We start from the raw sequence: 27,421 nt of genomic DNA, 5'->3' as shown, positions 1-27,421 counted from the left end.
TTTTTTTTTTTATCTCTACTCGCATTAAGCTGTCTTTCCTAAGTGAAGAAGCGGATTTGAAAAATTGAACAATTGAAGCCTTCATATAAGAAAGTCTTTAGAAGATTCTTGGCGCATAAATGACCAGTTATTTAATAAAGGCTTTAGCTGTGGCTTCATTTGAGTGATATGCTTAGGTTGATAAAACTCATGAATGGGGCCTTTCCTGTAGAAAAGCAATGGAAATAAAAAAATGTATGCTCCTGTCCTGTGTCCTTTCCAGTCTGTTTATAAGGCACAGCCATGACAGGCGTTTGGAAAGTAATGAGTCTCATTTGCTTCTGTAAAACCATTGCTGGGCTAATGAGCATCTCACCCACAAATGTGTAACAAAAGTTTCATGGTCCCTTGGGCGTTCCTGATAATAACATCATGATAAAGACTCCAGTCTGAGGTCCAGGTGGCCTTTGCTTGTTGATTAATTGACTTTTGTGTAGCGGCTGTTTGTTCGAGCAGATAGCAGCCTGCCTCTAATGTCATGCCTACAGCTTTAATGTGGAAGAAAAATGTCTGGTTTGTCTGACACAGATTTAGGACTATCACAATCTATGATGAATTTTCACTTGAGATTAACCACTGGCAAAGGAACACTTTGCAATCTGCATCATGAAAACTGGCCTCTTTTGATTTTTCAAGGGTCTCAGACAAGGCAGCATTTATTTTGATTTTTGATATATCTTACTCAAATATCAACTAACAACTAACTGTGATATTGTGATAATATTGTGAATTTTCAGCATAATTACATTGTCACATGATCCTTCCGAATCATTCTAAGTTGATTTGAAGTTGAACTACATTTTTTTATTATCAATTTAAAACCGTTGTGTTGCTTAATATTTTTGTGGAAACCGTGGTATGTTTCTTTTTCTTTGATGAATAAAATGTTCAAAAGAACAGCATTTATTTGGTATCACTTTACAATAAGGTTTCATTCGTTACTACTTTAGTTAACATGAACTAAGAATGAACTGCACTTCAACAGCATTTATTAATCTTAATGTTAGTTTCAACATTTACTAATACATTATTAAACTCAAAAGTTGTATTTGTCAACATAAGTTAAGGCACTGTGATCTTACACGAACAAACAATGAACAGCTGGATTTGTATTAACTAACATTAATGAAGATTCATAAATACTGTAACAAATGTTTTGCTCATTGTTAGTTCACCAATGTAAAAGTGTTACCGATCAGTTTAATGCACCCTTGAATAAAAGTCATGATTTTATTAAAAAAAAAAAAAAAAAAAACTATATAGCCTGATCTCACGGCAATTCGTACGAATTATACGAGGTGGCTAATTCGTACGAATTCATACGACCTCACTCGTACGAATTAGTACGATTTTTGCTAAATCGTACATATTTTACGAATTGCCCAATTCGTATGAATTCATACGAATGACCTACCCCTGACCCCGCCCCTAAACCTACCCAGCACGTGGGTTTAGACAAATTCGTACGAAATAGCCACCTTTTAATCACTCTTACGAATTCGTACGAATTGGTCGTGAGATAGCATTGAACTCTAGTATAATTGTTGTTTTATATGGCTTAAGAGTCCAGCACTGCAGTAAGATGTGACAACTTTACAAGAAGCTCCATGTTTGCTTTTGTGTGAAGCTTGGAGATTAAATCTAAAAATCTTGTTCCATGAGCATGGTTTTGAGTATAAAATATCTGTGTCTCATTTGCCTTTATCGCAGCCACATATTACTAATGATTCGCCTCAGTTTGATGGCAGATAACCACAAGAACTGTTGCGCTGTGATCAGCACAGTCTCTCATTGCATATTCTTGGAGCACCTTGTAAGGAACTGAAAGTAACTGGTCTCCAGTTCTGCTCTGTTCGGGCACCCTGTGGGGCCAGCAGCTCTCTGACTTTGCTCAAGCTGTCACCCCATTAATCATAGTGAAGTTAACGGCTGGCCCGGTTCCCGACTGCCCTTACGGACCAGAGCCTACACACACATAATAATGAGGCCCACTCGTGGGACACTTCAAATGAGATTTTCTTTTGATTCCACTCTCCTGTGTACCTTATTCAGTCTGCCAGCGGTTTTTGTATCCGCATGTTACGAAATTAATAGGATATGCCCTATTGGGTACACTATTAATTTTGCTCTTCACCTGCCCCATGGTTTTTGTGGAAATTCAAATCCTGTAATTGTCTCGTTTTTGAGTGGTTTTAATAGCAAGGTTGGCTTTTGATTTAGATGGGTTTATATCTCAAGGTAGTGCACAGCAGGGTGGCACTATCTGTTTTATATCACTGCTTTTAAGATTTTCATCAACCTTCATGAAGTCATCAACCTTTATCAAACATTGAATCATGTACCTATGTGATGCATTACTATTTCAAAAACCTCCTGCAAGGGATGGTTGCCAATCAAAGGTACTGTAGTTCTTGTAAAAATAAAAGAATATATTAAGCTGTCAAGAGCTTTTCATTTTCAATTTCCCATCGTGGATCCCTGAGAAACACTGCAGAGAGACGTACACTTAGAATGACGCCCAGTGGTGTGTCCTCAAAAGCAGTTGGGTGCCTCTGGGACGGATGACCTTTGTATCATCCCATGAGCTTAACACAGTGGAATATGCTTTTAAAAAAAACTGAACGACAAAAAGAAAACGCAGTAACAAGGAAGATAAATGAGTTAGCTCCTGCTGAGGAACATGGAGGGGGGGAGGGGGGAGGAAGCAAAAGCAAACAGAGAACCACTAGGGAATAAAATCAAATCATGTTCACCTTGAACCTACAGTGCTGCATAGTCAAGTCTAAATTTAACCTGCGAGGAGCGGAAATCAGACTGATGTTCCAATCCAGAGTTACCTTAGAGGAACACGCAGCCTAGATGTTCTCGGTCCAAAACCTTCAGCCAGTGTGATCAGGTTGCTTGTTTTATGGACGATGGGGACATAATTTGGGCCCTTGAACCTTCACATTAGTGAAGCATCCAGAGAAGTGGGAGAGTGAAATGAGCTTTGTTCTCTTTTTCATCAGACCACGCTGAGACTTTCAGTACTGTTGATATGCTGGAGCAATTGTCCGCTGTCATTGTAGTCGTAAAGTTTGAACATTTGTTCTCACTAAGCAGTCAGGAGCGTACAATTATTATGAATATGATTTGGAGCTAAAGATCAGCTGTCTTAAATCAGATTATTAGTATATTTGAATAATATTTGAACATGATTTTTTTCTACAATAGTTTTTCTTTATTATTATTAATTTTAATATGCACTGGTAAACAGAAGAACATACTTTAAGAAAATAAGTGCTGATGTTTATTCATTTAATCGATCCCGAGAGGGAATGTGTTATTGCAAATCCCATTACGGTTGTGATTTAATCATTGGCACAAACCCGGTGTTAAGGTGTAAATCATTGTCTAGTTTTGGGTGTATGTAATTTAAATTGGTTCTAAATTTTATCCTAAATTTTGAAGAAAAAAAAGCATTCACAAAATGAAAGATTTAATCATCAAAGTTGTTACGCACGAATGCTTGACGGAAACATTGATGTGTTTTCATTCATTTTAACGATGATCATTTAATATCCATTCATTCTCAACAAATTCTTGCATTGCAGGTACTTACTGTGATCGAAAGAGGCTCCTCTGCGATTCAAACCCGTGCTGGAATGACGGTCGCTGTGAGGAGACTGCAAATGGATATGTTTGCACATGCCCAGGGGGTTTCACAGGCCTCAACTGTGAGACCACCACTGAGCTTGACAGCTTCTGCAAGTCTAACGGATGTCAACTGGACGAAGCCTGCACCATAGACAAACTTGTGAGGCCTTTTCTTTTTTTTTTCTACATTGCACCTAATGCTGTTTTTTGTTTTTTTTTTGGCCTGAGAGAATGTGATTAATTTGAAATGCCACATGCAAATTTCTGTGACACACCTGAAGCGGATCAGCCTGTGTCACGTTGAAGGTTACAATAACCATTAATAATTGTTTTGATAGCAGAATGGTCATGGCATATGTAATATTTTTTTATTGGACTGGAACAAGTTGTTGCATATTCAGTATAGCACAATAAATGGAATTATGGGACGTTTGTGCCATGTTCACTTAGAAATGTTTCCCCAGATCGTTACAGTTACAGTCTGGTGTTCATGATCCATTACTGTAATGAAGAGATGAATTTAGAAGAAAGTGGGTCAGTGGCAGACTAATTGTCTTGTGTGACCTTCATTTACTTGGTAGTGAGATTCAGCACATGGGCCTGTCCATTGCAGATTCTCATGAGGCACCTTAGTCATTTGAGAGCATGGACAGTAAAGATAGACTTTAATCTCTCCCTAACACACATACACACACTCAGACACATTAAATTGATTTGTTTGACATTGATTTGGTCTGTCTGAGACATCCTCCTAAGAGAGCTCATCTGTATGAAAATGAAATAATCCTTCACGCCGCTCAGGAACTGCACCAATGCTTATATCAGTGGGAGTCTCCGTATTACTTTCATCTGGGATTGTTCTCAGCTTCTATTGCTCATCTTTGAACGACTGAGTCAGAAATAATATTGATGTCAGGATCGGTTAGTGAAAGTTGGAGAGCAGAACCAGCTAATGCCTTGTCTATTGTACTGCTTATTCAGCTCTGGATGCTCCAGTGCTGGTTATTTCCCAGGTTTGGCATGATCAGCTCCAAAGAAAAAATTATGCTCTAAGTCACTAATTTTATTTGTCCTGTAGGCAGTCCAAGGTTACCGACAGGGTGCCTGTGCTTGTGCTGGTGCCAGAGCCGGTGTCCAATCTGGCCCCGTTCTGTACGTTTCCTCTCAAATAAAGGTGGTCTCAAACCAGGAAGCGATAACATCAGTCGTCACGGGACAGGATAATGTCCTCAACAAGTTTTTGAAACTTGATGAAAGCAGTGTTGATGTTTGAGAAAAAGCGATCTGTATACCTAAATCAGGACTAATGTCACGTTGCCATAGTGGGCCGTTCACATATCGCGTTTTTTGCACGTGCAAATTCGTTATTTCAAATGAAGGGGCGCAGCAAGCGCGCTCATAATAGTTTTACGAGTACATGAGCACAGTATCGGACCAAAACCCGAGTACTGGTATCGGTGCATCCCTACATAAAACTAATTAAATTACTTATTTCGTATTTCCTATATTTGTCACGATCCACACAGGGAAACAGAGAGATCCAATATGCAGTAGTATATTTTATTGGGCAAATCCAAATCGTATCCAGTCCAGGCAGAGGTCAATATCCAATAGAGCAATCCAACAAAAACAGGTACAAGACAACGGCAAGAACAAAACTTGGAAGTGGTGTGATACAAACAAGGACTCCGTAACACATACTAAAACAGACAGGGTTATATACACAGGGAAAACAAGCTAAACAAGATAACAAGGGGGTGTGGTTAAACTGAAACACCTGGGAAGACTAATCAACATAACGGGGAACAGTTGAACATGGGAAAAGACACATGGCAGGATCACATGACAAGCAGGGAATAAAATGACAGACAAGAACAAGGAACAAGACACAAAACCCACACCGTGACAATATTACCTATTTCCCAATATGATACATTTTATTTCACGAGAACAATCATCGAGATATAGTTATTTTTTTATTTACAAAAATAAATGTTAGATAACAAAAATATGAATTAAACTGATTATGTTTTTGAGGTACAATAGGTTTATTTAACATGTAATTCAGAAATAGAACAGAAATGGAATAATCAAATGTGAAAATAAAATACTGCATAGTATGAATTAAATATATATTAAAAAAATTTCTTATTTAAGCTAAAAAGTTATTCAGTCAAAAGCAATAAGTTAATTTAACTTTTGTTTGATTTGACACAGACAGGTCAAATTAGGTTTATTAGGCTGCTGTCACTTTAAGAGCGAATGCATGGATCCAATATACTGATACACATCTGGTTTACATCCAACTTGTTACTTTCACTTGAGACATAACCGACTGTGAACATGAATACTCCACAGGATGGGCATTTTGACATAATTGTGTGTATTTCGACCATTCAAGTGCAATAAGATGTAAGAGAGAACTGCTGAGACACGCTTAAACTGCTGAAAGATGTTTAAATAGGTTCTCAAAACTACTAACAAAGTCTATCTATACGATGCACTATGCTTGTTTGCGGCTGTGTTACATAGCCAGTTACATTGTTTGCGGCTGGGTCACAGTATATAGCCAGTTACATTGTTTGCGGCTGGGTCACAGTATATAGCCAGTTACATTGTTTGGCTTTCAAATTAGTGGAAATGTGAGTTTGCAGATCCCCTGGGCCAAGCCCCAGCTCTGGCCAAGCACCAACGGCACTTGGTGAAAAAGTGTTAGGTGATGCAAATATTATAATGGTATTCAAGCTCACCTTAGTGTTCCAACTGACATGTAACCAACCCTCCTTGGGGTGTTTTCTTTCTTTTATACAGAATTCCACATGCATTTGTGTAGACCTGGAATGCTCGGAGCAGGCAGAGGTGTGTGGCACTTTGCCCTGTCTCAATGGTGGCATCTGTGTTATTCAGAAGGGCCAGTATCATTGCAGGTAAGAGAATTGAGAATACTTTAATGACTTGTTAGCTCAGGTCAACAGCATTATCATTTCTGATGAAGGCTTTTTAATTATCATTTGTCTTGTCACAGCCTTAAGAAAACTTTAGGGATGCTTTTAATTGGAAAGGTGAACTTGAATGAACTTTTTAATTCAGTATTCCTTGTCTTATTTTGAATTATTATTTAGTGCATGTTATTCCAATATCAGAGTTGTGGTATTCTGTTTTCATGTCCATGTTGTGCTCTTATTTGAAGTTTGATAATGCTTTTCTCAGTGTTTAAGGTTTGCTCCCTTCATTGATCCAAGGTGTATGTTGTTAATCAGTCTTGTTATATTCGACTTCATGCTTTGCTGTGCATACTGATCTGCATTAGATTTGCAGCAGTGCATGTCAGTTAGAAATTTTGACCGACTTGAGACAGTGTCTTCACCACGTTAATTTGGCATATGCCATTAAAGTACAGCTCAGTCAGCGCAGCTTCTCCAGAGTGGCTGTTCAAGCTCTGATGATGACACAGCTATTTCATGATTGGCCAGACTGGAAATCTGTGTTTTTACAACAGTAGAAATATTTTCATGCTCTATTGTGTTGTGTTTATCTAACTAAGACTAATTAAAAAAAAAAGACCCCACTTTACTGATATTTAAATATTATAGATTTATTTGGAACTTTATTTTTGTAAGCATAGTTCGCAAGTTCAAAGTTAAAGGAACAGTGGTTAAGCTACCTGGACGGAGCAGAGAAAAGAAGCTATCAACGGCTGCGACCAGATTTCTGAGAAAGAAAAACCCTCAATTGACTGCAAAAGACCTGCAGCAAGACTTGGTGACAACAGGCACTGAGGTTTCAGCTTGCACAGGAAGGCGCATACTAAACGCAGATGGTTTCCATGCCAGAACTCCAAGACTACACCACTACTGACCAAAAAAGCACACAAAAACTTTGCTCAAAATCATAGAAATAAGCCACAGAAGTTTTGGGATTCTGTTCTGCGAAGGACATTTTTGGCCCTATGGATCAGCGGTATGCCTGGAGGAAGAAGAATGAAGCATATGTTGGAAAGAACATTCTGTCTACAGTTAACCCTTTCACGCATAAGTTTAAAATATTCTAGCTGACCCCCCAGAGCGTTTCCATGGCGACACGTCATGCTTGTCACGTGACACACCGCAGCCACTATAACACTGTATGACAGATGTATCGCTTTTATTTCCTTTTTTATTCAAAATATTCAAAAACTTGCTTCCTAAATTCACAAGCTAGTTACTTCCACTATGTGTGTCTGATATGAATAAAACACGTCGGCAAATTATATATGAATAGATTGTAATTGCTGCTTCCATAGACATCAGTGTGTATTTTACAAACTCCAAATGTATTGTTTTACTCGTGCTTATGTGTATTTAAATGTCTGAAAGCTAAAATAAACATTATGTGCTTGAAAACTGCATAGTTGTGATATAGACATGCGCTGAGCACGTCCATCTCTGGTTTAGAGCCAGCCAAAGTGCAAAAGCACAGTTTGAATATGTTTGTTCAGTGACGTCACATAGCTTTCTAAATCCCATATGTAGGACCATACTCTTAGGGGCACAGAAATAAAAATCCCATATATGGGACCGTACCGCTCAAAAGGTTAAGCATGGTGGTGCTCGGTGATGCTCTGGGGCTGCTTTGCATCCTCTGGCACTGGAAACCTACAGCATGTGGAAAGCAAAATGAATAAATTTGTATATACCGGTATATTCAGGAAATCCTAAGAGAAATGCCGTCATGCAGTCAATGAGGAAGCTGAAGTTTGGCCTTCCAACAGGACAATGATCCCAAGCATACCTCAACTTTCACCAAGGCTTGGCTGCAGAAGAAGTTCTGGAAGATTCTACAGTGGCCATCACTGTCACCTGACTTGAACCCCATAGAAAATCTCTGGTGGGATTTGAAGAAGGTGGTTGCAGCACGCAAACCCAAGAATATTACTGGACTGAAAGCTATTTCTCATGAGTAACAGCAAAAGGGTACTAAAGCTTGCCATGAAGGGGTTGAATCATTTTGAGACTACAGAAGTCATTAAAAGTTGCATTTTCAGTTTAATTTGTGGAAACCACTTAAACATTTGTTGAGTTGAGCTATTTCAATTACTTCTGTTTGATTTGTTCATTGCAAACAGCTAAAAGTCTGTAAATTTTGCCAATAAACCTGATTTACAATGGGGGTTGAATAATTTTTATTACAACTGTGTGTGTGTGTGTATATACAGTATATGTAACCCATTGTATCACTCTAGTGTAGGGTTCTAAATTAATTTATCAGGTTGAATGGGCACAGTAGCATTACAATATAGTTACGTCTAAGTAAGGAGGATTTGAGGATTTGAGACAGCAATTTCACTACCACTTGTGAAATAAAGAAAATATATTGTATTTGTACCAGTGTGTAAACAATTGATAGAACAAAAACAAAAAAGTATGTTGGTATGACAAATAAAATAAATGGTTCCGCAAACACAGTTCAGAAAGTCTTTTCCTTGTGTTGTTATTTATCTTCTTTTTTTTCTTTTATAAGGTCTGATCCTTCCAGGAAAGAAATATTGAAGTAGAAAAAATAGAAGCAGAAGTAGTCACGTGACAGAAGAAAGATTTACTACCCGGGTAGTTTTAAACTCAGTTTCACTCAAGGTATCCGGAGTGTATGGTGTGTTGTATTCTCTTATCTGTTTGATGACAGATTAAGGATACTGAGCTCGCTTCAGAGAAAGACGCGGTGTGACATCAACTAACTTAGGCACAGTTGGCTCGCCGTTCACTCCTCCACGGTCAACTCAAGAAGTACACATCAAAAAAAAAAAAAAGCAACCTGCATAATGCAGAGTACTTGTCACTCATTCACATTCACTTCATCTGATCTGAATTGACAACAGATATAAATCACATGACATTTCAGATCTTTCACTTTTCTTTCTTCAACTGCATATTAACTCATTAACTTGTTTTACAAAGAAAATCCTGGTAGAATATACCCACTTAACGTTAAACAGAGCAATGTCTGACATATTATTATTGTATGACTCAAACACTAAATTAAACTACTGAATGTCATACATACGTATTCATCAAATCACATATTCTGATTCTTTTACAACAATATATCCCCAGAGTTAATTAACAATATCAAACTCTGATCTCTATCATCAAATGGCTCTATTTACACGAATCAATGCACATGAATTAGTATGTGACGCAGTTGATTTTAACATCAACTCCGATTGGTTTAATGACAAAACTATCCTTTATCTCTTCGTCACAACATGCATATTTCAATATTTACTCATCCTCAGTTAGTTGTCAATCATATTTCTTCTGTAAATTCGCCATCGACGAGCCTTTTCGCTGCTGAGACTCTCTCGGCTGACGGCGCTGTGAAGCTGGAGGCGGAGGCGGCACTGTGTTCCAGTTAGGCGGCTGCTTTTTTGAGTGACCCGTCGCGGAACTAGAGCGTTTCGGGATGAAGTGCCGCATGGCTTGCGAGGTTTTCTGCACTTCTGAATACCGCTCCGCGAAGCCTTTGACTGCCGGGCCGAAGAGAACGGATGGAGACACGAGTGAGGAAAGTGGCTCTGTCGGACTCTTTCATGTCGGACAGGGTTAACCACAAGTGTCTCTCGGTGACGGTGAGAGACGCCATGTTCTCTCATGTCTCATGTCTCATGTGAGATGGCCTGTGCAGCGGACTTGGTGGCTCGTAGAGCTAAGTCCGTAGCGCTTCTGAGGTCCGTGAAACTCTCAGGGTTCGGGCCCGCCTCGTCCATGGTGCGGAGAAGGTTGGCCTGATAAACTTGCGCCTATATCCTTTCTCTATATTGCATTGTGTGTGTTCGCCCCGCGACACACGCCATCTAAAAGAGCAGAGGCGTTGTTTCAAATGCATATTTTCTCCAAGTGCGGCTCTTGCCGAGCCTCCCTCAGCGACGGGGACCACCACATCCTGTGCGTTTCTTGCCTGGGAAGAAACCACGCGGACCACGCGCTTTCCAAGGGCGGCTGCCCGGAATGTGAGGATATGGCTATGTCGACCCTGCGGGCTCGACTAGCCTCCTTTGACGCGGACCCCGCCCCTCCGCTTCTCTCTTCTGGCCGTAGAGGACCTCGGCCTCGATTGGTCTCTGCCAGAGGAACCCGCGCCCAGCAGGCGGAATGGCTGTTTCCTGCCTGGGCGACGCTCGACGCCTCACACGAGGCCCGCTCCCTTCCTGCTGGAACTCCACGAGGAGCTAACTAAAAGCTGGAAGGCGCCATTTTCTGCCAGGCTGCGGCCTACAGTCTCTTCGACGCTCTCTCACGTTGACGGCGCGAAAGACAAGGGCTACCTATCCATTCCTACGGTCGAGGAACCGGTAGCCGCACACCTGTGCCCGCCTTCCTGCTGGATGGCAGTCCAAACCCTCGCTGCCCTCGAAAGCCTGCAGGACGACTTCGGCTCTGATCGGTCGCGCCTATGCCGCCGCTGGTCAAGCCGCTTCAGCACTTCAGCACTTCACGCCATGGCTGTGCTCCAAGTTTATCAGGCCAACCTTCTCCACACCATGGACGAGGCGGGCCCAAACCCTGAGAGTTTCACGGACCTCAGAAGCGCTACGGACTTAGCTCTACGAGCCACCAAGTCCGCTGCACAGGCCATCTCACATGAGACATGAGAGAACATGGCGTCTCTCACCGTCACCGAGAGACACTTGTGGTTAACCCTGTCCGACATGAAAGAGTCCGACAGAGCCACTTTCCTCACCTGTGTCTCCATCCGGTCTCTTCGGCCCGGCAGTCAAAGGCTTCGCAGAGCGGTATTCAGAAGTGCAGAAAACCTCGCAAGCCATGCGGCACTTCATCCCGAAACGCTCTAGTTCCGCAACGGGTCGCTCAAAAAAGCAGCCGCCTAACCGGAACACAGCGCCACCGCCGCCTCCGCCGCCAGCTTCACAGCGCCATCAGCCGAGAGAGTCTCAGCAGCGCTCGTGCTCTTCAAGCCGCCACAGGCTGCCTCCCCCCCGGGATGTATACACCTCCCCCACTGTATGCTATGTACCACACACACAAAGCGACCAGAGCCCGAATACCATTCTCCCTCTAGCTTTAAGCATAAAAGCATGGGAAATGATCCCGGGCGTGTCAGGTTGGGTACTGAACACTATAAAACGAGGCTATTCGCTGCAGTTCGCGCGCAGTAGAGATGCGCGGATGGGCTATTATTTCATCCGCAACCGCGTCACAAAACTCATCATCCGTCCGCCATCCATCCGCACCAACGTTTTTGACCAATTTTCAAAACCGCACCCGCCCGCCTTCCGCTGATTGGTGTATACATATATTTTTCATTTGATTGGTTCAACCGCCCGCCACCCGCCCGAAGCACAGACCCCCACGCTTTCGAGCCAGGGTCGAAACCACGGTGAAAGACGAAGTAGCACATCTACTTCGTACCGAGATTGCGAAACTGCTGAAGAAAGGGGCTATAGAAACCGTCCCTCTGATACAGAGCGACTCAGGTTTCTACAGCAGATATTTCCTCGTCCCAAAGAAGGATGGCGGTCTCAGACCCAGCCTAGATCTCAGGCGTTTGAACAAAGCCCTCATGCAGAGATCGTTCAAAATGCTCACGACCAGACAAATTCTCGTGCAAATTCGCCCGAGAGACTGGTTTATCTCAGTGGATCTGAAGGATGCTTATTTTCAGATTCAAATAACGCCCCATCACAGGCCTTTCTTGCGATTCGCCTTCGAGGGCCAGAGCTATCAGTACACCGTCCTGCCGTTCGGTCTATCTTTGGCACCTCGTACATTCACGAAGTGCATGGACACGGCGCTCGCTCCCCTGAGACAACGGGGGATGCGAATATTGAACTACTTGGACGGCTGGCTAATTCTAGCGCAGTCAGAGGCAGAGCTGATAGCCCAGAAAGCTTTATTACTCAGCCAGTGGGTCTCCAAATCAACTGGACCAAGAGCTCACTGTCTCCCAGCCAGAAAATTTCCTTTCTGGGGACAGATTTAGACTCTGTGTCAATGACAGCGCGGCTGACGTCACAGCGCGCGCTGCGAATACAACGCTCAGCAGCGTCTTTCAAGGTCGGCAGCATCTTTCCTCTCAAAAGTTTTCGGAGGATGCTGGGTCTTATGGCTTCGGCCTCGGCAGTGCTTCGACTGGGCTTGCTTTACATGCACCCTCTCCAGCACTGGCTGAAAACGCGGGTCCCGCTTCGAGCATGGACCTCCGGCCGTACTCGCCTCAGGGTGACTCAGAACTGTATGCCCTGGAAGGTGGCAGACTGGTATCAGTCAGGCGTGGATCTGGGAACGGTCTCGAAACGAAAAGTAATCTCGACAGACGCCTCCAACTCAGGTTGGGGCGCCCTCTACGAGGCGCCCTCTACCTTGGGACATTTTTTCCCCTTCTTAAAGGGCCACAATGTCTTAGTCCGCACAGACAACATGGCGGTGGTGTCTTACATAAACCACCAGGGCGGTCTCAGATCACGGAGCCTCCGCACACTGGCAGAACGCCTCCTCGTGTGGTCTCAGCACAATCTGCGCTCGCTAATAGCAGCGCACGTGCCAGGCTGTCGGAATGTGTGTCCGGACATGCTGTCCAGAGACAATGTTCCCCCGGGGGAATGGTCCCTGCACTCTCAGGTAGTCCAGTTACTATGGGACACCTTCAGCAGAGCGTAAATCGATCACTTTGCGTCATCAGAGAACGCGCACTGCCCAACATTTTTCACGAAAGACAGGGACGCGCTGGCCCAGCCGCCCGCTCTTTGCGTTTCCCCCGACCACAGGTGATCAAGTGAATCAGGGAGAACGAATGCTCTGTGCTCCTCGTGGCGCCGCTCTGGAGGAACCAAGTCTGGTTCCCAGAACTGATGCAGCTAGTGAGCACGACCCCATGGCCGATTCCGGTGAGGAAGGATCTCCTCTCCCAGGCCAGGGGCGCGATTTGGCACCCGCACCCCGACTTATGGGCCCTGCATGTATGGGCCATCAACAGGTACCCGCTGATCTCCCAGCAGGAGTGCTAAACACAATTACACAGGCTAGAGCGCCCTCTACTAGACGGCTCTACGCTTCCAAGTGGTCAGTGTTTTCCAGCTGGTGCTCGGCTCAAAACATAGATCCACAACGCTGTAGCGTTACGGAGATTCTCTCCTTCCTACAGGAGCTTTTGGATGAGGGCTCATCCAAACGTGCCACGCTCAAAGTATATGTGGCAGCCATAGCAGCATTTACTATGCATGGCCAGTCACTGGGAAGGAACGATCTCATCATCCGCTTCCTAAAGGAGCTAGGAGACTAAACCCTCCCCGGCCCCCTCTGGTTCCGGTCTGGGACCTCTCCACGGTCCTAGACGCTATGAAGGGCGAACCCTTCGAACCACTACAGTCCGTGGATCTGCGGTATCTCTCGTTTAAGACCGCTTTCCTCGTGGCTCTAGCCTCAGTTAAGCGAGTTGGTGACCTCCACCCGCTCTCTGTGAGCGCTACGTGCATTGATTTTGGGCCAAACGACTCCAAAGTCATTCTCAAACCAAGGCACGGTTATGTCCCCAAAGTGCTTTCCACTCCGTTCAGAGCACAAGTCATTTCACTGTCAGCTCTCCCAAGATCTGATAGTGAGGGCGATGTGAATCTTCTCTGCCCGGTCAGGGTGTTAAGAATATATGTTGAACGGTCTGCTGCTTTCAGGCAGTCAGAACAGCTCTTTGTTTCTTTTGGTGGCCGCACTAAGGGGCTAGCCACGTCGAAACAGAGCCTCTCCAGGTGGATAGTTGACGCTATCGCTCTAGCTTTTAAGTCTAAGGGCCTTCGCTGTCCTCTGGGCGTCAGAGCTCATTCCACCAGAGGCATGGCCTCTTCATGGGCATGGTCCAGTGGAGTTTCACTCCAGGATATTTGTATGGCGGCAGGCTGGGCCTCTCCGTCTACATTTATGAGGTTTTACAACCTGGAAGTGCCTGCCTTACAGGCTAAGCTGTTGTCAGTCTAAACGTAATACATACTGCTCTGCTCGACTCAGATCTGCGCAGACTGTATATTATGAGCGTGCTGCCAGCACGAAAACTGAGATCGACAGATCAGGGTGACTTAGGTCCTTCCTGACTGTAATTCTACACTTACATCTGTCCCTCCGGCTCAGATGTCTACTGACTGACAAAAAAGTTATTAAATCATTCTTTTATGAGGTTCAGGCCGACTGATGTTGATCCTGACTGTTATACTGTGCTAAGCACCCATTCCTTCAACTCAGGAATGGTTATGTTATATTCCTAGGCCCACGTTCTGTTGGCCTAGATACTACCCACTATTATGTGTACCCCGGGCACATGCCCTTGGGAATATATGTGTGGACGACACTAGCACGCACACCGTTTTACATTGGGTTCCCGTAGCGTAAGCTAGCTTACGCAACACGAGAGTACTCTCATAAGAGTTCTCTCTAGATGAGGGAACGAGTGTTGCGTAACCCTGCCATGCTTGTGCTACGTTCTGGTTTCGCTTCAGTATGAAAAACCAAACAACAACCTATCTGGACTCAGCTTATATAGGCAGAGCCACGCCCATTCTGGTGGGACGTGACGTGCATGGGCACCCGCGCCCTCATTGGTGCTTACGTCACGAGCAGTCCCTCGATAGGTTGCAGCAGTTTCTGCAGAGCAACCAATAGGCGCGCAAGCTGCCTTGCCTAGGTCTGCCTGTGCAGCAATGCGTTTTAAATTAATACAAAATTAAAGATAATTTTTTGGCTTCAGTATTCTCGAGAAAAGGGATTTTCCCGTAGCGTAAGCTAGCTTACGCAACACTTGTTCCCTCATCTAGAGAGAACCGAGGTTACGTTAGTAACCGAGAGCGTCTGTTAACAACCTAAATTTAAAGGGGTTACATATATTTCATATTCTCAGGGCTCCAGACTGCAACCAAATGGTCACATTTTTGGTCGCACTAAATTTCGCACTGGTGCCACCACCACATTGCACAGATGATAAGAGCTGCATTTCTGTTGCATATGAGAAACATCAAATGGCAAATGAAAGTGGAATGAAATCGCACTACTCGTTTGAGCTGCGCAGCGTGGACTGGTTGTTGGCTCTGGGCAATAATAGTGCAGAGCAAGCTCAGAACAGGTTCTCGAGCATGATCCGGTAAGAAAGCATTTGAATTAACCTCGGAATAATAACATCGCTGCGAGATCTAGCGAGAAGCATTCGAATTCAGCGCAGAATTTTCTGTTATAAAACCATATCAGATCAAACAGTGTTGACGTAGAAACCAGGAGAAACATTGTGCCATAAATGAACAAGTTAAAGAAGGCTTTTCAGTCCACAAATCACCAACATTTAATGTACTAATGCTAACTGTAACCATGGTATTGAGGGGAAAATAGTTTAATGTTTTTACATTATTCATTTCAGGGTTTGTACAATGTTTTGAGAGTGAAATTCAAGCATTTTTCAAAGACAAAAACATTATTTCTTCAGCTCTCAAAGACTGTCCCTTTTTGTAAAACTAAAAGTTTCAAGATGTAGAAAAACTAACACTTGACAAGCAAATGCTTTTATTTAAAAAAATTAAAATATATATATGAAATTAAATTACTACTATAACCAGTATATGGCAGCAGAGGAGCCAGCAGCCATATCACCCTATAGCCCATGACTGGTTGCCTACTTATAATGAATTATTATTAGCCATTTCCACTTCCTATATAAAATTAAGGTTGTTGTTAAAAGTACATTTTATCTGCATCTCAACTCAAGTTCAGTGTTCTACTGTCAAATGTGCATTTCCAAGAAATAACATATATATTAGTAGTAACTGCACTTATTAATGCAAAACAATAGTCATTTTACTATTAACAATAGCACTGTGTTTTTTGTGTGTGTTTCTTAGTATGTGATTATATTGGCCAAAAATAGGAATACATTCTGTAGAGAGTGAAATGTTCATTATATTTCCAGTTGTAAGGTTCAATATTCAGCCTTTGACAGCTTTTGAATTACTTCCTGCTGATAATGAGGGAATCTGCTACAGTTTCGGCTGCTTTATGAGTTCTTCCAGTCCTTGGGGGGTTCCCGGCTATGTCTTCTCTTGCTCCTGTTCATCTTTCTAGTTTTTATTAGCAAAGATTACTTGAATCAATACATTTGATGGCCCATCCGACTAAAAGACAAACGGAAGATAAGATAGACATTGAAAGTGGAAAAATGAATTAAAAATTGAGAAAAAGAATGACTAGAGGGTGATAGTGTGTGTGTAAAGAGAAGGGCAGATAAAAGCAATAGCAGTTGGTCACCTGGGAGTCTGTGTTAATAATTGAGTCATCTTGCCTTTGTGTCAGAATAATTTCACTGAAGTCTTATCACAGCAGAAGGAAGGTAAAGATCTGACTGAGGCCAAGGAAACAAGAGGATATATGAAGAATATGTGCCAGAGGTTGAACATTTGACAGACATTCTTGTCATGCGTTTGCTTAAGGGTCTTTTAATTCTCCACAAATGTCACCAAGGAGCATTACGGTCATCATGACACACCAGTGACGTCTAAAAACAGCAGTAAAGTGCCTGCATTTACTGTGATTGTTACTCTGTGCCATTTTTTTTCCCTCTTGGAATCTATTTTTATATGTGGCTAAAGTTAATGTCATCTTCCTGTAGATGCCTACAAGGTTTTTCTGGGAAGAACTGTGAAGAAATAATTGACTTCTGCAAGCTGCTCAGTGTTAACTGCCTGAATGAGGGATTGTGTCTCAACCTAGTTGGAGGATATAATGTAAGTAACCTAATTTTTGCAGTGGTTTATTTGCACATAAAACTTAATTTCAGATAACATAAATCTGTTATATTACTCCATTAAAGTGAAGTTAAATGAGAACCTTTGGATTAGAAGAGATGTAAATGCCGTGGTGTTAGGAAGTTGGAGGGGAAATGTTGTCTATATACACTCACCAGCCATTTTATTAGGTACACCTTGCTCGTACTGGATGGATTGCCTTTTGCCTTCAGAACTTCCTCACGACATAGATGCTGGAAACAAATTGGCCTATCAGAGATTTTGGTCCAGATTGACATGACAGCATCACACAGTTGCTGCAAATTTGTCGGCTGCACATCCATGATGTGAATCTCTCGTTCCACCACATCACAATGGTGCTCTACTGGATTGAGACCTGGTGACTGTGGAGGCCATTTGAATATAGTGAACTCATTATCATGTTCAAGAAACCAGTTTGAGATGATTTGAGCTTTGTGACATGGTACATAATCCTGTTAGAACAAGCCATCAGAAGATGGGTACACTGTGGTCATAACACATGGTCATCAACAATACTCAGGTCGGCTGTGGCATTTAAACAATGCTCAATTGGTACTAAGGGGCCCAAAGTGTGCCAAAAAAATATCCCTACATCATTACACCACCAGCACCAGCCTGAACCACTGACAAATCGAAGACTCATCAGACCAGGCAAAATGTTTTTCAATCTTCTATTGTCCAATTTTGGAAAGAAAGTGCTTTTTGTTGCCTCAGTTTCCTGTTCTTATAGCTGACAGGAGTGGCACCCGGTGTGTCTTCGGCTGCTGCATCCCATCTGCTTCATGGTTCGATGGGTTGTGCATTCAGAGATGCTCTTCTGCAGACCTCGGTCGTAATGAGAGGTTATTTGAGTTATTGTTGCCTTTCTATCAGCTTAAACCAGTCTGGACATTCTCCTCTGACCTCTGGCATCAAAAAAGGAATTTTTGCCCACAGAACTGCCTCTCACTGGATATTTTCTCTTTTTTGGACCATTCTCTGTAAACCCTTCTGATGGTTGTTTATGAAAGACTGAAAGAACATGCCACGTTCATAGTCGCTTAAATCATCTTTCTTCCCCATTGCAATGCTCACTTTCAACTTTAACAGATCGTCTTAACCATGACATGACTAAATGAAGTGAGCTGCTGCCATGTGATTGGCATACTAAATATTTGCTTTAACAAGCAGTTGAACAGGTGTATCTAATAAAGTGGCAGATGAGTGTAAATATACGGTGGCCCAGTAGTGCACAACACAAGTAAATTTAAAAAGCAAACATATGTTCACAACACAACGAAATTAAAGGTGCTCTAAGCAACTTTTTTACCTTAACCGAACAGCTTCGGAGTCACTGGAATAGTTATATGACTTATTTCGGGTTGAATGGTGGTCGTCTCGTACCCCCCAAGCGCCTGTGAGCCGAAAAACCACCCTTGCAACTTTGGGCCGGCGGGCGTCAGGAAGTATCGCATGATATCAGGTCTCGCGATGTAACGAATTGCTTTACGGCACTGCACAGTGCACACGTACACGTAGAAAAAGGTAACGTTATATATTGAGTTCTTCACACTTTAGTCATGGCTGAACCGGTAAAAAAGAAGCAGAAAGCTAGGAAAGGTTTGTCGGAGGACCAAAGAAAGAGGAAACGGCAGACTGACCGAGCAAGGAGTCAGACTCGAGTAAATATCGTTCTTGTTGATGGACTGGACATCTTCAGAGGTTATCTGTGCCTGTTCGATGTCCAACGCTTTGTAACGCGTTGTGTCAGGAGGAGAAATAGGGATAGCTCACAGATGAAGTTATTACAGAGGCCAGCAGACTCACAGAGGCGATTGGCATCTCAGAACTTGCACTTTATTCCCCAATCGAACTCGTGTAACTGTTTGTCACCCGTTCTACCGTCCACAGCTTTACTTGATAAACAAAAGTAAGATAATAATGAGCATCCAACTGCCACAACACAACGGAAAATGTACAACACAACAGAAATAAGCCACAATACAACGGAAAATGTACAACACAACGAAATAAAGCCGCAACACAAAGGAAATGCCCCCGACCACTAGAGGGCTCTCGGATTGCGGTAAAGTTAGTTTTCCTGCAGTCTTAAAGGGATTAGTTTTTACAGTGTAACCATTGTATATCGACATAAAATATACTTCAAAATCACCTACATGAACTATAGCTGCGTATTTATACTGGAGAATGCTTTGACGCGCTACAACAGCGCATCCCTAAGGGAACGTCTGGCAATTCCACCAAGTGGTTAAAACCTATAATTTATTATAATATAATTTGATAAATAAAAATAAAAATCATTTGGCGAATTGCAGAATTACAGGAAGGTATTGGTACAATTTTACCTGTAATAAGTCAGTCTGGACACTAGGAACCTACCACAAGCTTTGGGACATGAAAAAAAAAAAAACCTTTAGGTGAATTAGAGTATAAATATGCAGCTATAATGCACGTAGGTGATTTTGAATTAATAAATGTCGATATACAATGGTTAGCTACATACTGTTAAAACTAATAGTGGTGTTGTTACATTTTTTAGACTCAGTGGCATGGAAAACTAACTTTATCGCGCTCCGAGAGCCCTCTAGTGGTCGGGGGCATTTCCGTTGTGTTGCGGCTTTATTTCGTTGTGTTGTACGTTTTCCGTTGTGTTGTGGCTCATTTCCGTTGTGTTGTGGATTCATTTCGTTGTGTTGTGAACTTATGTTTGCTTTTAAAATTTCGTTGTGTTGTGCACTACTGGGCCACCGTATAAATATATATATGGCAATGCAAATACAGTCGTGAAATGACAAATAATCATCCCAACATTAACCAAAAATCTCTCCCCACCACAGCGGCTAATGCACATCTATTAATTTATTATAGTTTTTACTTTTTTTTTTTTTTTTATCAGTCTCGCAGTCACATTAAAGCATCCTTGATTTATGCTTGTGTCTCAAGGTTTCAGCCATCCTCTTCTATTTCAATATCATCTTTCTGTCACCCCCATCAACAGATCTGCACTTTGAGTGATGTGTCACAGTTATCCACTGTCGATTGACGTAGTCGCATCTGTTTTTGTTATGAAGTGCTCTAGAATATGCGCTTCACATGGATTGATTTACTTCAAGTGCAATTTGTTAAACTATCAATATTGGTTGTTCATACATGGGGATTTTTCACAGTTATGCAAAATGTATGAATTTAAATGCTCTTTTGAAATAATGCAAAAATATTTTTAAAGCGATGTCTTACATTGAGTGAATGACCTATGATTGATTCTGACAGATAAATAGTTCATCTAAAAATGAAAATATTTTTTACATTTATCCTTTTGTGTTCCTTAGAAAAATAATAGAATACAGGTTTGGAACGACATGCAGGTGAATGAATAATGACACAATTAAAATAAAGTTGTTGAACCCTTTCATTAATCAGTACATGTATAAAAAGAACAAAATGAGGCTTGAAAAATATCAACATTCTCAAAAAGGAAGAGAAAAAATAGTTTTTGAGAGTGTCAGCATTTACTCTGAAAGATGTAAGAAAGCAGAAGCTCTCTGTTTTATGTTACAGTAAGCTGTTAACGTTCCGGTGAGCTCAAAAGCTTGAAAACTTTGGATGCTATGTATGGCTTTCCTTAAAAATAACCTGAAAACTTGAAAAACTGCACGGCTACTGTTGCGCATTGGAATTTCTCTGCAGAAGTTTCTGTAATGGATGTAAACATTAGTTATTATAAGAGCTGATTTGGTTAACATGCTGTTTGGAGGCATCTGGTTGTGTAATTTCTAATCAGTCACATCCTTAATTAAAACTTTGACATAGTCCAGGAAACAGGCCACATGGTTTCATTAGCAAATTGGTGATGAATTTGTTGGTCATCAGCAACATTTATTTTTTCTGAAACTTCCTGTCTCCCCGTTTAATCTTCCTAAACTCTATGCTGTATAAGTGTCTTCTGAGTAATGATTCTTGGAGTTACCAAGGACTGAATTAGCTAAGTTTATTTATTTATTTTCTGATTTAAGGATATTTAGTAAAACCATAGGGGATTGAAAAGTATAATTACCTTTTAATCAAAAGCTTGAATGCATGTTTAAACAAACTATTAGAACAGCAGTGTATATATATATATATATATATATATATATATATATATATATATATATATATATATATAAAACACATGATTGTAGAAGTATTTAGTGCTTTGCTGATTTATTGAATATCTAATAATTCAGGTTAATTACTACTTTTTTTGTCTTCCCCCGACAGTGTCTCTGTACACCAGGATGGACGGGGGAGTTTTGTCAGTACTTGGATAACGCATGCTTAGCCTATCCAAACAGATGCTTGAACGGAGCTACTTGCATCAGTATGAGTCAGCCAACTGCACCCCCGCACTATATGTGCACCTGTCTCCCTGGATACACAGGTTAAAAGAAAACTATATCAACAAACTCCGGAATATGTTATCTTGATTTATGTTGAAGTTTGCAGAGAGTTTGGCAGCAGAAGCTTTTTTTAAAGCCACTGATTTTTCTTTCTACAGTAGAATTGGAGAGGGAAATTATAGTCACGTTTTCATGCGATGTCAGAGATTGCATATAGCAAAAACTTTTTTTTTTTACATATCAGCTATATCTGTTTAATTCAGAATATAGCATATCAAATATTTCTGTCAGCTCGTGGATGTGTTCTGCTGGTGACATTTTTGAGAAAGTAACATGACACTCAGACTTACCTCAAAACTGAATGCAAAATATAATATAATTCTTGAATTTTAATTAAGGTAGCAAACTGGATTAAGAATTTGATTTTGAATGAAAGGAAACTCCCAGAAATATTATTGTAATATTTATGCTGGGAGAACAATTAATTCACTTTACTTTAACTCAAAACTTTCTTTCAAAATGAAACCAACCATCAATATATAATCAGTTTTTTGGGGGCTTTTTTTTGACATACTGAGGAAAACATTCTACCAGGAAAAAAATAGGCATATTTAGTCTTAATTGATGATGTAATTATGTTTCATTACACAATTTGTGTTAGACCAATTCTTGGAATTGCAGTTTTTAATTACTCTTCTTGTCATTTAATATCCTGTGGGCATGGCCAGTTCTATTCAAATTCCAACTCATGAATTTGAAAAGGAGCCAGTTCTGAATTTTGCCCTAGCCTGAATGACACAGTTTCATGTCCAACGTCTATATCATCCGCTGTAATGTGACTCAGAGTGTGTGTCCCACCGAGACGAGTCCGGCTGCCCTGAGGCATCTCTTTACCGTAACTCATCTTTGCACATTGCCCTCCTAACTGGATTATTCTATAATTTGTTTCATCATGCCTGCTAAATGAAGGGCAAATAGAGGTTAGAGAACACTGAATCGGTAAATCGAACTCGGAAAGCAAGATCTTTCATTAGCTTGGCCACCAGCACATGAGCACAGGAGGATCTATTTGCCTAAACAACCCAGAAACAAATAAACAAACGAGGAATGATTCACTGGATTTCATCCGTCATGACGTGTTGATCTCGGTGATATGCAGTGCATTTTAATGCTCTTGGATAGGAAAATATGAAGTCTTTTATAGGCACTTTACATGAATTATAGATGATCTGCATTTCATGACACCTATAAACCGTAACACGTAATGAAGCTGTATTGCCCATTTCTTTGACTATTACATAGCGGATCTCATATTGTCAACGGGATAATCGCTCATGCTTCTGTGTCCTTGTTATCACCTCTCAGTCTCCTTGATGGCTCTATTTCCCTTCTTAGCGGATGAAGAAATCCATCTTTCCACATCCCAGTTGTCAGCGACAAGAGGCACCTGACGATTTCTGCCTCTCTGTGGGCTATATAATGGATTAGAATACTACTAGGAGAAAACATGTCACAGCTGAAACCTCGATGTTTTATTTAGACGTCTCGATGATGCTAGCGATCTCCTTCGATTAATGACCCTAGAGACTTAAAAACGACCGTCCCTGTCCCATTTCTCACCACAGTATTGCCAGAAGGCCGATGTGAAATGTCAAGTGCTTTCATTATAATCTTCCTCCAAAAGTCAGACGACATGTTGAGGGAAGATAATGTGACTTCTGCCACAGCAGAGAAAAGCGTCGGTGAAGCAGATCTTGCACTGGATAAGACTTTCAAATCTTTTTTTTTCTCTCTACAGCTTGCCTTGCTTTTTCCATGCAAAGATTTGATTGATTTGATTCCATGTTAAGTTAACTGTTACGAAATAGCGTGCGGATGAACAATATTGGACTCAGATCTGCCAATCAGTTGGGAATGCGACCTTCAGAACAGTTCTTGAGTTGCTGCTGATTACGAACTGCTGTAAATATGAACTGCCTTAACATGCACCACAAAATCCCACATGCCCTGTTTATTAAGTTTCCAGAGGTAAACCTGAAGGTAATGATGCAGCTTTATTTATAATGTGCTGGCATCCATGCTCTTCAAGAACAATTAGTTTAAAAATGTTTCTTAAAAGAATAATTCACCCTAAAATGAATTATTATATGCATACAGTATGTACTCATCACATATAGTTTTTTTTTTCTTTTTTTTTTTCTGTGGAAACGAGAACAGATTTGAATAATCTTAACCATGTCTGTCAAGCTAATTTTACACACAAAAAAAGTCATAGAAGTACCATAAAAAGATATTTTAAATGGTGCATTTTATATTTTCAGTATTGATATTAGTTGTAAGTACTTTTATCATTTTAATCTTAATATTTCTATTTAGCTTTATTATAAGTACTTTTTTTTTTATTTCAGTCAGTTGCCAAAGCAACATTTATAATTTTCATTTAAGCTCAGTTCAGTTCAGAACAAGCAGCAACTGGCTGAACAAGCAAACTGAAATTCATCGACTGGCCGCTAGAGACAGGCTCCAGAAAAGAGTCAATCATATACCCCCACGTTAAAATGCCCAACAGCCTGGTACAACAATTGGTTTTGGTCTATATAGCTAATTTTGCCCTTTATGACAACTGTGAGGGGGGTGAATTTTTTTATAATTCATCCGTTTAAATTATATTAAGCCTAAGGCCGTGTGTCCACCAAAGCGTTTTTACTCGCGGCTGGCGTGTTTTTTCAATTGATTTCAATGGGAGCGCCGCGTTTTTAAAACGCCATGAGCGTAACGAGGCGCTGAGCGTCTTTTTCACGCTGAAGCGCTGAGTGTTCGGTCGCAGAGAGTTGAAGAATGTTCAACTTTGGGTAAAACGCTGCGCTCATCACTGTCACTTTTTACCCAACCGACCAATCACAGTGGAGGAGGGGCGGGACTAATACCACACCGACCAACCGCGTCCGCCACATGATTCTGCTTGTACAACGTCAACAGATGACAACAACAAGCATAATAACGGAACAAAATCATTTAAAACAAGAGCCAGAGAAAATACATTACATTGTATTGACATTTTAATATAGAATCAACACAGAAACAAAATATGTGTGAAATGAGATACTAGTAAGACTTTCGCGGATATTCCGTATCATAACAAGCAATTAAGTGTCTCAACCGTCTCAACTGAAAAAAAACCGCAACGCTGGCAAAACGCTCTCAAGCTCCCACAGCTAGGCGTTTTCAGCAGAGCGCCTAGCGTTTTCAGCTGGCTAAAAACGCTTTGGTGGACACACGGCCTTAAAGGCAGGTTAAAAAAAAAAAAAAAAAAAAATCCAAATTTGTTCTTTATATATCAATACATAATTAAAATGTAAGTACTCTGAAAAGGAGAGTATAAAAATCGAGTGTTTCTAGTCCTCTCAGGGCGCAATAAACACAGCTACTTATTTCCATTTGGAACGAATGAAATGATTGGCTGGGCGACTGTCCCTCTCCCTCACTACCATGGCTACCACCCCTGCTGCTACAGGAGCTGCCCACATGCGCGCACCCGTTTGACTCGAGGAGGGGAAGAGGCACGGAAGCTAGGAAGAATCACAATAATGGCAGAGAAAGAGCAGTCAAAATTCCCAGTACCTGCATATACAGTCAGCGAAGACAAACAAGGCAAAAAAAGGAACTAGTAAGGTAGAAAGGTAGGCTACTTGTCACCGGAGTGTAACGTCAGTCCTCATCAGAGCCAACAGTGCTTTCATCGTGGAAGCTCTTACGTGCAAAACACCGTATATGTTATGAATCTTACACGAAATTCACCTTCATCACAGTGTAACTGATGGTAATGGGAAAACGTGTATCAATGCAACCTGTTTTTAGCTTTGCCTTATGTTACTAGCTTGTTACCGAATCAAACTCAATATATTTTAAACTTTAACAGTATCGATATTCTAGCTTGATAGTGAGTACTAACAGCCATGTTAGTTGTTTATATTCATAATGATAAAGTTAGGTATTTTATTACATGTGATTCTGACATGATGTCACTACATGTGCTGGCAAACGCGTCCTCCTCCAGCTGAGTGGTCGGCATCGCGCGTTCATGTGTTTTGGGGGCGTGGCTTTGGAAGGAGCCCAGAAGGGAGGGGGTGGGAGTGAATGGAAATAAGTAGCTGTGTTTATTGCAGTCCTGCAAGGACTACAGACACTCGATTTTTATACTCTCTTTTTCAGAGTACTTACATTTTAATTATGTATTGGTATATAAAGACAGTTTAAACAAATTTGGGAAAAAGTTTTTTAGAAAAATCCTGCCTACCCTGTAGGGATGCACGATGATATCGGCACAACATCGGTATCGGCCGATAAAAGCTTTAAATGACCATCATCGGCATCGGCCGATATGAATATTTCTGCCGATGAGCCTTGCCGATAGGGTGGCGTGTTTCCTATGTGCACGTGACGACCGTGAACATAGCATGAGTGCCAGCAACTTAAACTTCCAACATGTGGAGGCATTTCTAGCATGAGCGTCAGTTTGGTTTGAGATGTGCTGGGGACAGAGACGCATTCGCAAGTGCATTTTCAGAAGTGCTGGGTAGAATGCCGCAGTATTTTTTTTCTCTTTCGTGCAGGTCATGTTTCGAAAGACGATGTCCTGTAGCTTACTAATGTAAACTCTTCAAGCTACTATGCTCTCCACAGAGCATAAAATATTCATTTTATTTTATTTTTCGTGTTCACATTTATGAGGAAAAACAGTGACAGTTCTCGGTTACGGACGTGAGCGCTCTGAAAGCGGCACTGATAGAGACTGCTTTAAAACTTCCACAGAGACCTCAAACAGAAAGCACAAAGCCTTTCTAAGTGAATTTCGTTTTGTATTAATTGTATCTTAATTTAAAAAAATGTTTCATCAACCAATTGCCTGGATTTAGCCTAATAAATAATAAGTAAACCAGATAATAGATATCACGACACAGAGGCGCGTGCGTGAACTGGAGTTCGTCTCATAAATGAAACGAAACTCAGCATAGCTTACTTGCCTCACAGACCTGATAAATATATCTATTATCTACAGAACGTTTGAAATCATATTTTTAAACATAACAATTCAAAACGAAAGAAAACTATGTAATCCGAAATGTGCATTTCTCCCTGGCGCGTTCACTGTGTCGGCTGCAAAGATGAAGTTGACTGACTCGCGAGCCTACTCCGAAGATCGCGAGTCAGTCAACTTCATCTTTGCAGCCGACACAGAAAAGACTTGTTTATTAATAAACAATTAAAATGTCTCCTTGCTATATTTGACAAATTCATAATCATTACTTTTGCGCTTCTCTGTGACAACTTTTAGTTGCTTTATTGGCAGCGCCACCCTTATATGTTACAGTACATGAACGGGTCACCACCGCATCAGCACCGAAAACAGGGGAGCATTTGGTAGACCTGTTCAAGTAGGAGAAGATGTACATTTTTTTATTTGAAATTTTTTTTCTATTTATTTTACTTCTAAGGACTGAAGTTTAAAGTCTGAACTTAAAAATAAACTGTGGCAATGGCATATCATTTATTCTCCAAGTGAAATAATTTACCTATTTTT

The 27,421-nt window shown here is 41.3% G+C and overlaps 1 protein-coding gene across 1 annotated transcript in view; it reads left to right on the top strand.

The window, feature by feature from the left end:
• eys (eyes shut homolog) overlaps nucleotides 1–27,421 on the top strand; it is a gene marked incomplete at its 5' end in the record, with an annotated part of 292,239 nt that overhangs the window by 6,175 nt on the left and 258,643 nt on the right. The window contains 4 exons of the mRNA XM_084390837.1: nucleotides 3,633–3,835; nucleotides 6,487–6,602; nucleotides 17,305–17,419; nucleotides 21,722–21,881. Coding sequence (XP_084246963.1) covers nucleotides 3,633–3,835; nucleotides 6,487–6,602; nucleotides 17,305–17,419; nucleotides 21,722–21,881 — 594 coding nt within the window. The remainder of the gene's footprint in view (nucleotides 1–3,632; nucleotides 3,836–6,486; nucleotides 6,603–17,304; nucleotides 17,420–21,721; nucleotides 21,882–27,421) is intronic.

This window comes from Rutilus rutilus (assembly GCF_951802725.1).
Source record: "Rutilus rutilus genome assembly, chromosome: 20".
NCBI lineage: Eukaryota > Metazoa > Chordata > Actinopteri > Cypriniformes > Leuciscidae > Rutilus > Rutilus rutilus.
Note: the sequence above shows the minus strand (reverse complement) of the source record. Positions and strands in the feature narration are given on the sequence as shown.